The 12187-nt window shown below is 39.0% G+C and overlaps 1 protein-coding gene across 2 annotated transcripts in view; it reads right to left on the reverse strand.

Moving 5' to 3' along the window:
- The window catches only part of Nme8 (NME/NM23 family member 8), a 58530-nt gene that overhangs the window by 26950 nt on the left and 19393 nt on the right, over window positions 1-12187 (reverse strand). For both annotated transcript variants that reach the window (XM_021180359.1, XM_021180361.1), the window contains 2 exons: window positions 11276-11463; window positions 10050-10225 (listed from right to left, as the gene is read on the reverse strand). In XM_021180359.1, the coding sequence (XP_021036018.1) occupies window positions 10050-10225; window positions 11276-11463 (364 nt within the window). The remainder of the gene's footprint in view (window positions 1-10049; window positions 10226-11275; window positions 11464-12187) is intronic.

Raw genomic sequence — 12187 nt, forward strand, 5'->3', positions numbered from 1 at the left:
CAACCCCATAGGTGGAACATTATTATGAACTAACCAGTACCCCAGAGCTCTTATCTCTAGCTGCATTTGTATCAAAAGATGGCCTAGTGGGCCATCACTGGAAAGAGAGGCCCATTGGACTTAACAACTTTATATGCCCCAGTACAGGGGAATGCCAGGGCCAAGGGGTGGGGGAGGGTGGGTGGGGGACTGGGGGGGTGTATTGGGGACTTTTTGGATAGCATTGGAAATGTAATTGAGGAAATTACCTAATTAAAAAAAAGACTAAGAATACAATGATAAGTCTCAAACATTTTAGACTTATATAGATTTTTGTATAATTATAGGAATTTAAGGTTACATTTGCTGTAGAATACTGTATATATGATTCAACTCTTGTTTAAGGTGTATGTACACACACACAACTCATTTAGAAATTTATTGTCCAGTTCTTGTCTTATAAAAGCTATAATTGTAAACTGTTAGATAATTAAGAAATACAAGTTAGTGGTCAGTCATCTTTAAATATCATATTCTTTATTGCATTCAGAATTACACTTGTGGTCTTGCTAGGTACTAATATAGTTGGTTGGAGGAATAAGCTTCATTTTGCCTCCTATATATGTTTTAAAAGTCAAGCAAAATCAGACAATTTTAGAGAGATGGTCCTCAAACACTTCAGAAAAGTTTTTTTCTGACAGAGAGACAAATCAACCCCTGATAGCACCCCAATCTCTTCTAAAGACAACGATTAGCACAGGTGACTCTACCTGGAGCCTGCTTCAAATGTGGCAATGCTGCCCAGTGGGCTGTAAACTGTCCTTCACCTCAACTGCTATCAGCAAGCTGTCCAAACGCTGCACAGGCAGGACACCAGGAAGTTGATTGCCCCACTTTGCCTAGACAAGAAAGTGTATTCCTGCCAAAGTTCCCACTTCACAAAAATGTCTGTCAGATCTTCTGGGCCTGGCAGCTGAAGATGGATGTCCCACCGACATAAAGGCAACTCGAATGACTGTCCAGGTAGCCAGTAAGTCTATATCATTTTTTTTTAAGATTTGGAAGCTGATCACTCTGCATTTCCTGTTTCCTCAAGTAAAATTTATCCTTCTCAGGTTTCTGATAGAGTTGACGACCAGGTAGCTGTAGTTTTACAGTTTTTCTTGCTATCAGATTTTTTAAAAAGAGAAACTCACAAAAGAGATGTTAAGTTTATAAAGGTCGAAAGGCATACAAGCTTCAGTTGTAAGGATCTAAAACGTTTTTTGGGTTTAAGAAAATGTTTTAAGGTTGATAATGCAAGTTGTTAAGGTTAAAGGATGTGAAAGCTTAAATGGTGATAAGAAAATGACTTAAGATATACAAAAGGACTGAAGTACCCCAAGTAGATATTGAAATATTTTCTCCAAAGTTGTCAAGTACAATAGACTAAACATTGCAAATATAATTCATACTGTAGTAGTTCTTCTAATTATTCTTCTTGTGTATGATTTACTGTTGTTAGAGAAGAGGCCATTTCTCGAACTAAAAGGGGGAGATGTTGGGATGATCCACAAATATTGTATTTCCTGGCTATGAAGGTGATCCACAAATATTGTATTCTTGTCTTTTTTTATTGGATATTTTCTTTGTTTACATTTCAAATATTATCCCCTTTCCTGGTTTCCCCTCCAAAAAAAAACCCTCCCCTTATCCCTACCTCATCCCTCTGCTCACCAAACCACCCACTTCTGCTTCCTGGCCCTGGCATTACCCCACACTGGGGCATAGACCCTTCATAGGACAAACAGCCTCTCCCCCCATTGATGTCCAACTAGGCCATCATCTGCTGAATATTTAGTTGGAGCCATGAGCCCCACCATGTATGCTCTTTGGTTGGTGACTTAGTCCATAGGAGCTCTGAGGTTACTGACTAGTTCATATTGTTGTTCCTCCTATGGGGTTGCAAACCCCTTCAACTCCTTAAGTACTTTCTCTAGCTCCTTCATTAGGGACCCTGTGCTCTGTCCAATGGATAGCTGTGAGCATCCACTTCTGTATTTGTCAGGCACTGGCAGAGTCTCTCAGGAGAGAACTATATCAGCCTCCTGTCAGCAAGCACTTGTTGGCATCCACAACAGTGTCTGGGTTTGATGATTATATATGGAATGGATCCCGAGGTGGGTCAGTCTCTGGATGGTCATTTCTTCAGTCTCAAGTGCTACTCCACACTTTGTCTCCGTAACTCTTTCCATGGATGTTTTGTTCCCTGCTTCTAAGATGGATCAAAGTGTTCACACTATGGTCTTCCTTCTTTTTGAGTTTCATGTGGTTTGTGAATTGTATCTTGGGTGGGTATTCTGAGCTTCTGGGCTTCTGGGCTAATATCTCCTTACTAGTGAGTACATATAATGTCTGTTCTTTTGTGATTGGGTTACCTCACTCAGGATGATATCCTCCAGATCTAACCATTTGCCTATGAATTTCATAAATTTATTGTTTTTAATAGCTGAGTAGTACTCCATTGTGTAAATGTACCACATTTACAGAGGAATGGATACAGAAAATGTGGTACATTTACACAATGGAGTTTCTTGTCTTTTCAGTTGCTATTTGGATCTGGAAACACCCAGTTAGCAGGACATGTAAATGTCACTTTCTCACCTGCCTTTAAAAGAAAGCTGCCTGGGGGGAGGGAAAGTGCATCTTTTCACACACAAAAAAAATCTAGCAGCCAGAGTTGAGGCAGGAATTTTGGGCAGAACTTCTAGTCAGGTGGAGACTGTCAAACACAGAGAGATGCAGATGAGGGAGGAGGCAGGAGGGAGATGGGACAGAGCTGGGAGGAGGCAAGTGAGATCCATGTGGAGAGATGGAGAAGTCAGGTTAAGTTAGATGCTAGCAATGGAGATTTCACCAGAGGTTCTTTTATTATTGTGAATAGTTTTTGCTATCCTAGGTTTTTTGTTTGTTTGTTTGTTTTGTTTGTTGTTGTTGTTATTCCATATGAATATGCAAATTGCCCTTTCTAACTCTGTGAAGAATTGAGTTGGAATTTTGATGGGGATTGCATTGAATTTGTGGATTGCTTTAGGCAAAGTAGCCATTTTGACTATATTATTATTGCCAGTCCATGAGCATGGGAGATCTTTCCAACTTCTGAGATCGTCTTCGATTTCTTTCTTCAGAGACTTGAAGTTCTTATCATACAGATCTTTCACTTCCTTAGTTAGAGTCACATCAAGGTGTTTTATATTATCTGTGACTATTGAGAAGGGTGTTGTTTCTCTAATTTCTTTTTCAGCCTGTTTATCCTTTATGTAGAGAAAGGCCACTGATTTGTTTGAGTTAATTTTATATCCAGCTACTTCACTGAAGTTGTTTATCAGGTTTAGGAGTTCCCTGGTGGAATTTCTGGGGTCACTTATATATACTATCATAGCATCTGCAAATAGTGATATTTTGACTTCTTCCTTTCCAATTTGTATCCCCTTGATCTCCTTTTGTTGTCGAATTGCTCTGGCTAGGACTTCAAGTACTGTATTGAATAGGCAGGGAGAGAGTGTTTAGCCTTGTCTAGTTCCTGATTTTAGTGGGATTGCTTCAAGTTTGTCTCCATTTAGTTTGATGTTGGCTACTGGTTTGCTATATATTTATTTTATTATGTTTAGGTTTGGGCCTTGAATTCCTGATCTTTCCAAGACTTTTATCATGAAGGGGTGATGGATTTTGTCAAATGCTTTCTCTGAATCTAATGAGATGATCATGTGGTTTTTGTCTTTGAGTTCATTTATATAGTGGATTACATTGATGGATTTCCATATATTGAACCATCCCTGCAGCCCTAGGATAAAGCCTACTTGATCATGATGGATGATCATTTTGATGTGTTCTTGAATTCAATTTGCAAGAATTTTATTGAGTATTTTTGCATCAATATTCATAAGGAAAATTGGTCTGAAGCTGTCTTTCTTTGTTGGGTCATAGTGGATGCTCACAGTCATCCATTGGACAGAGCACAGGTTTCCCAATGAAGGAGCTAGAGAAAGTACCCAAGGAGCTAAAGGGATCTGCAACCCTATGGGTGGAACAACAATATGAACTAACCAGTACCCCCCAGAGCTCGTGTCTCTAGCTGCATATGTGTCAGAAGATGGCCTAGTCAGCCATCAGTGGAAAGAGAGGCCCATTGGTCGTGCAAACTTTATATGTCCCCCCTCAGTTCAGGGGAACACCAGGGCCAAGAAGTGGGAGTGGGTGGGGGGGAGTGGGTGGGGAAGCGTGTGGGGGACTTTTGGGATAGCATTGGAAATGTAAATGAAATAAATATCTAATAAAAAAACAAAAACCAGAAACAAACAAACAACAACAACAACAACAACAAAAGTTAGAAGCTAGCTGAGAGCCTTCCTCAGTAAAAAGCAAACAGCTTTAAACTATATAAATGTTTCCATGTCTTAATTAAATCTTAAGCTGGATCCCACAAAAGCCCCACAATAATTTATGCATACACACTCACAGTTAAATTAAAATGAGGCACTTAAAAATCATGCAGATTCTAAAAGAGAGCAAGGAAGAGGAAAGAGACAATTCTAAATTGATAATGACATTTAATCTGAAGGTCATAAGTACAGCAATTAAAAGACAGATGTTCAGACTCGATTTGCTTTTAAGACTATATACTCTGCTAATCACTGGCGGAGGGACCAAATGATAATGGAAATGATTGACAAGCTTCGGTGGCAAATGTAGAGAATGAGCTCTGATTTCTCTGAGGAAATAGAGGTGATGAAAATGAACGACAAGAAATGCGTTTATCGTTTACATTACTGTGCTTGTCCCCTACCACTGTCAGCCTGAGTGGACTCTTCTCAAGATCCCCAGCTGTGTCACTCTCCTCCATATATGACATAGCCAGTGCTGCCTCTGAATCAGAGCACAGTGGTCACCAACACAAGGCCCTCGTAAGCCTAGTCCACTAATATCCCCCTGGGGAGCAGAGAAGTCTAATCATGCTCAGGAGGCCCATGACATTCATATCATATATGAGATAACTCTCCTAAAAGGTTCTATTATAAGTAGTCAAGAAATTCTGGGAGGATACCCTCTCTTGTTATAACATATGAGTTGCCTATTCTATAATGAATGCTAATGAAAGCCACTGATGCACCAAGTTAGACTTGGATATAAGCACGTATTCTGTCTGCAATTGCTCTATCGGGGACAAAGGGAAACAGAATGCTTAGGAGAAGTCTTTCAGTAGTAGTGAATACTTGAGACCTTTGTATCATTCCCTACATGCATACACATAAGAGATTAGAAAATACTAATTATAGAGTAGAGCCACTTATTAGGAGGGGCAGAGTTTGAGCAGTCTAACTCTGTAGCCTATGATAACCTTGAACTCATGATAATCTTCCTGCCTTGGGTTCCAAAGTACTGGCATTTCTAGAATTAGCTACCACACCCAGCTTAAAAAAAACAATGTTTAATAACTTATTACCAGTGGTATAAATGTTATTTATAAGTGCTGTATCTCTGAATATGTTTGTGCTCAGTGCTCACTGAAACATTCCTGCTGATATCTGAGATGGCCACAGAAAGACTAGACGGCAGGCGGTACAGGAAAACTGAATACATCAAATTATTCTCAAGGGAAAATCAATCATTTTGAAATGCATCCAGAAAATACTACAAAATACTAGGTTTTTACAGGAAACCAATTTATCATAGACTTACCAAATCTAGGAAAAGGATGGCCAAATAACTGTAGCCCACTCTCTCCTCCCTTTACTACATAAATGAAAGGCTATGTCTAAGAAAAACTTAGAGTTGTTCTGTTCAGGGACTCGGGCTCAACAGAACATTCGTTCTCTCTCTCTCTCTCTCTCTCTCTCTCTCTCTCTCTCTCTCTCTCTCTCTCTCTGATAAGAGTAAAGGTAACTTTACTCAAGCATTATGAAATATTATTTATGCACCAAACTGGACATATTATTTATATAATGGACTCAAAACAGGTTTATGTGATCTTAATTTAGCAATATAGCAAATATACTTAGCCATCTTCTTGAACTATTTAACATTTGGACTTTCTAGAATTTTATTTTAATTTTTAAAAATTTATTATTTGAGAATTTTTATGTTCATAGCAGCTTTATTTGTTTTTTTTTTTAGACATTTTCTTTATTTACATTTCAAATGCTATCTCCTTGCCTAGTTTCCTCTATAAAATTCTCCTATTTCCTCCCCACTCCCCCTGCTCCCCAACCCACCCACTCTCGCTTCCTGGCCCTGGCATTCCCCCACACTGGAGCATAGAATCTTCGAAAGACCAAGGGCTCTCCTCCCATCCTCTGCTACATATGCAGCTAGAGACAAGAATCCCACCATGTGTTTTCTTTGATTGCTGGTTTAGTCCCGGGGAGCTCTGGGGGTACTGGTTAGTTCATATTGTTGTTCCTCCTATAGGGTTGCAGACCCCTTCAGCTCCTTGGGTACTTTCTCTAGCTCCTTCATTAGGGACCGTGTGATCTGTTCAATGGATTGCCGTGAGCATCCACTTCTGTATTAGACAGGCACTGGCAGAGCCTCTCAGGAAACAGCTATATCAGGCTCCTGTCAGCAAAATCTTGTTGGCATCTGCAATAGAGTCTGGGTTTGGTGGTTGTTTATGGGATGGATCCCCAGGTGGGGCAGTCTCTTCCTTCCGTCTCTGCTCTGAACTTTGTCTCTGTACGTTAGTTTTCATTGGAAGGTAATTAAGTGATTCTTCTTCCAGAAGAGCATCAATAGAAGTGCACTGCATGCAATTGCTTCCAGGTGAGCAATACAGACATAAACTTCATTTAAAGAGTTTCTAGGGAAACCTAACTAAACTAAACCTAGCTAACTAAAGTAAAGAAAAGCTGAAGCACCTGTTTCATGAACAAGTATTAAACACAGCCCAGCGCCTGACCACATCAACAAAACCACAACTAAAGCCCTGACTGCCTCAGTTCCTACTAGTGATTTTGTCTGGCTTTTACTAAGAGTAAAGAAAATGAAAGTAATTGAGAAAGGAGGTGGGGAAATATAAAGAGAAAAAGAATAGGCATATGAGGTAAACTGATTACACACACACACACACACACTCGACTTGAAAGTATCAAAGGATCACCAGAATTAGTACTTTTGCCACAAGCAAAGATGAATCAGTGAATAGATGATGCGTTAATAAAAACTCCCCAAACTGAAACATGAGAAAAATGAGGAAACTGAAGATAATGTACAAGAACTCTTGAATAGTTATAAAGTGAAACAAACCCATAATGGCAGTATCAGGAAAAAAAGAAAGAACTGGGGGCCTGGGGGAGAAAATTATAATAGCTGAAAATTATTCAATTAATTATTGCAAGCTGGAGAAAACAGAACATGATAAATTTCAAAATATTTACACCTGTGCATACTGTCTTCAAACTGTAGAAAAACAAATATAACAAGAAAATCTCAAGGAAAGGTCCAAAATAACTTACCAAAGGAATAGGATAAGACCGACACCATTGTTCCCTGGGACACTGTGCCAGCAAGAAAGGAAAGACTAAAGTTCTTAAAATCATACTCCTACCTAGAATCCTGAATCTGGTGGAATTAAAAAGGCATCAAAAGTAAAGAACAAATAAAGACATTCTCTGACAACACAAAGAGGACATGTCTCATCAGTAGATCAGACTTGGCGAGAATGTTTGAAGAATTCTTTCAGGATGAAGGAAAACAATGTCTTAGAAATGTAAGTACATCTACATTGTGAAGGAGAGGGTGTGAGAGAGTAAAGTGATGGTGTAATAACAACATACATAAGATCCCTCTTTTACTTTTCAGGTTCTTGACTTAGTGTCAGTATTTAGCATAGTGCACTTAGGCTGGAGATGTGAATTTGCTGATGGAAGTGGCAGGCTGAACATACTGGGAAATGCCTGATATTTGAACTACCCATCAAATGTATAGTATTATCTCAAGACTTGAGAGTGGCTTGGCAGGTAAGGGCCTTTGCTGCTCTTACATAGGACCAGGGTTCAATTCCCAGCATGCTGGGTCATAATTGTCTGTAACTCCAGAAGGTCTGATGCCCTCTTCTGGACTTCATTGGCACCAGGCATACAGGTTGTGCACAAACAGACATGGCAGCAAAATTCTCATATACACAAATTACAAATAAATTTAAATTAAAAAAAAAATGAGCACAGTATTATTTCGAAGTGGACATAGAGACTTCAGACTTTAGAGTAGTCACTAGAATGTGCTCGTCAGAGAATATTTGAAATGTACACTGGTCAGTTTGAGTTTCTGTGAGAGCACGCCCGTGATTGGATGGATTTAACAGCAGAAATGTGCTCTCTTACAGGTTTCGAAGCTCTTAAAGAAGTGCAAGATACAGATGCTAGAACATTTGATGTTTCCGAGGTCTCCATTTTTGGTTTAGGGATTTGTATACGTTTCCTATGGACTTGTGGTCTAACCTCCTGTGGTCAGTGCTGTGGGGTGGGGTGGGGAGGAGCAACTAACCGTATCGCATCCTATCAGAACAGTGTTGTCTGTAGAGAGTCAGGACGGTGGTTCCCATGGAGACTGACCTTTATGATCTTACTTAACATGAACAATTTTCTTAAAGACCCTGTTACCATACACACTCCAACTTTGAGGTCAGAAGTATTAATTAGCTTCTCACAATATGCTAAAAGAAGAAAAAAAATCTTTAAATTCTCATTTAAAGTAATAGAAGACAGAAAAAGAGGCATAACAAGCTAAGAAAAATTTTGGCACCCCAAACAGATGATTATAAAAGAAAGTACAAACACTATTCAAAAATTAATCTGCCATATTATCAAATATAGAAAAATATGTAATTGCTGTAGACAAAGAATAAATTGTTTACAAAGTGACAACACTAATTTACAATAAGACAGACTTACTCCCCAGCAGTGCAAAATAAAACATAAATATAAGCATTAACAGCAAAATCAATTTGCCTTAAGCCATGAAATACATGGACATTTCCTTAACCTGCAAAAACACATCAATAGTTATCCTTGCACCTAATGTTACAGAAACTGAACCTTTTGCTTAAGATATGGTGTGTCACTACTGTACAGCATCAGCTCAGCATCACACGGCCATGCCAGCTTGTCTGAGGAGAGAAACCAAAAGAAATCAAGGCACACAGATGGAAAATGAGAGTTTGTATATCTCCCAAGGCAGATGACATGCACTAGCAATGATTCTCAGTAGTCCTGTTCAGGGAATTTGGCAATCAATGTCTAGAGACATTGAAGGTTGTTATAGTTTAGTTTGGGAGGGATCTTCCTGATAGCTAGAGGGCAAGAATAAGCATTTGGAGTCTAGCATGTGATGAGCTACCCACCCTATACCCCACAAAAGAAATTTACCTATCCCAAATACACTTCGAGCTAGCATTACAGTACAGTGTTCTATAATGATATATGTGATATTGTGTCAAAATTCCCATGCAAGTGCAATGATGTTTTCAGCTGAATAAATGCATGATCAATAAATGAATGAATGAGTGAATTAATGAATGAATGATGCTATGTAGAACCTCCATTCTCACTCTGGAGAATTTTCTCTGGTGTGTGATGATGGGATGCGGTTTTAAATGACCAGCATTTAAGGATGGGGCATGGGGCTGTAATTCAGTGTCAGTGTGCTTACCTACAAGTGAGACCCTGGGCACTGTTCCCAGTACTGAAAAACAAACAACCATATAAAAATATATTGCAAATACCAATATGTTTGCTTTCCCATCTTCTTCTGATTTTTATAAATTAAATAGACCCACTACCATATCTTATTCAAGCCACACTAGTGATCTGACTCTCCTAGAGCTCTGTGCCAAGGCACTGCAGACATGCGATAGTTGCCCAGTCTCCTTGTGTCCTCTAAGGCATTGACAGTGTTGAAATAGACTCCATCAAAGTCACAGCTTAGACAATGCTTTGTGAATTCTTCATCTAAAGATTCCTTATATTATTGAGAAAGTGATGAATCAATATTCAGATCCTACCCTCCAAATTCTTATTCTCTTCTTCCCTTCCTACCTTTCTCTTCCTCACAGATGTCTGGATGCAGTAATGCTAGCGTCGTTTGTACATTCATGCTTTTCATAGTTTTAAAATCAGGGAATAATATGTCAATGAACTTAGAGACCTTAACCGCATCATCCTCAATATCGCAGTAATCAGACATATGCTGTCGGTCCATATACTCTTGCAAACTGTTAAAACCCAAAGTGTAATCTAAGATTATTATGAGGTAAAGGTGTAAGAAGCTATGTCTGAAGTTTTATGTTAATGAATGACTTAGAATTTAATAACATAATAAAATGCTTCTTTCTGCCTACACTTCACTCTGAATGTAATTTCCACTGTTCCCAAAGCCCTTCGGCATCCACTGAATTCCTTTTTGTTTTGCTCTATCCTGCTTCAAAACTTGAAACTAAATAACATCATAACCTTGCACAGGAGTGGGAACACGTAAGTAGCATGCAGAAGACCCTGATTCTGGGCCCAGCAATACAACAGCAAAACAAAGCTAAAAGTTATCTGCTACCTAAAAAAAAAAAAAAAAATATGCAGTAACCAGAAACCACAAGAAAATCCCAGTTTATATGAAAAGGGGAAATTTCTTGGGCACCCCAGTCAGACAGTGCAATAGCACTGGGACATGGAACAGCAGCCAACCCAGCCACAAGGCCTTCAGGCTCAAATATCAAAGTCACTTCTTCCTCATCAAACTCCTTCAGGTGTGTCCTGAAAGAATTTTGTATCAAACTCTGGCTCTTAGTCCTTAACTGAGTAAAAGTCACAAACAGTACAACAGCCAACATTCTGAAAACTGCTTGCTCCTTTTGAAATATTTAAAAATGGATGACTAAAATATTGATTTATTTTGTCACCATCAATTTTATACCAGTAAATGTCTGAAGCAAAACAGAGAGCCTAGTAGACAAAAGGAGAGGGGTTGGCGTAGGAGAATGGACAGGGCTGGCTGAGGCAATGCATGGCTCTGATATACTCCCTACGCCTGAGAGAATGAGGCCAGATTGGGTGCCAGGCTTAGAAAACTAAGCAAGGAAGTTATGCCCTTTCTAATTTTCTTGTCATAAACATTCAAGGAAACCCCCCACTTTCTGAATATATAATATTCTAGGTTGACCAAAAGGAAACTTGTACCTATAGAAAAACATTAGGTTTTGAGACATCTGAGCATCATACGCCATCACTTAGTAACACATTCTAGATGATAAAGGGCTTGTCTTAGCTACCTGTCCCGTTTCTTCTTTATCATCACAGGTGCAAACCTAACGTGAGGCTCTTCCAAAACGCCAGGTTCTTCTTCTGTATCAGTCTGCGGGAGAGTTTCTTCCTGAATAACCTCCGAGTCTTCTTGGGATACAATGAGCACACAGCTGAGGTCATTTGTCATAGAAAAGACAAACTCTTCAAAGTCAGGCTACAAAAGAAAATGAGAAACTCTCCCTCAGGCTCCTGATGCAATTGCATTTCAACAGCAGCCGCTGTGAAAGACCAAAACAAACAAACAAACAAAAAACAGTGAAATCTTCCCTTTTGTGGTCATCAACACATGTTATGCTGTCCTTATAAACCTTCTCCTTGCACGGACATTTTTGCACAGTAGACATATACAGCCAGGAGAAAATGATTTTAAATAAAGTGTAGCACAACTACTGCTGATAGCTCCTTAGCTAAAGGTGGGACTTTGGGCCCTCCTCCCATCTCCATGCTCAAACTTTGTCTGGCTTCAGCTTCAGCAGGTCTTATGCCTGGTGTCACAATCAAACTTAATGACTTTTCTTTTCCTTTTCTTTATCTCTTTTCTTCTTGCTTTTTTTCTTTTTTTTTTTCTTTTATTTTATTTGTCTTTTTAAAAGGGACACAAAACTGGGTGGGTGGGGAAGCTGGGGCAAATCTGGAAGGAGTTAGGAGAAAGGAAGGAAATGATTAAAAAATACTGTACAAAATCCTCAAAGAACAAACACACATGACACACAGAGAAAGGAGAGCCAGAGAGAGCCAGAAACAGAGACAGAGAGATTTTTTGATGCACAATACCGAAGGGTTTTTTTGTTTTTGTTTTTTTAGGAATGCTACTTTTATTTATCTTTTTTTTTATTACCTATATTCCTCAATTACATTTCCAATGCTATCACAAAAGT

Source organism: Mus caroli, chromosome 13, assembly GCF_900094665.2.
Source record: "Mus caroli chromosome 13, CAROLI_EIJ_v1.1, whole genome shotgun sequence".
NCBI classification, from domain to species: Eukaryota; Metazoa; Chordata; class Mammalia; order Rodentia; family Muridae; genus Mus; species Mus caroli.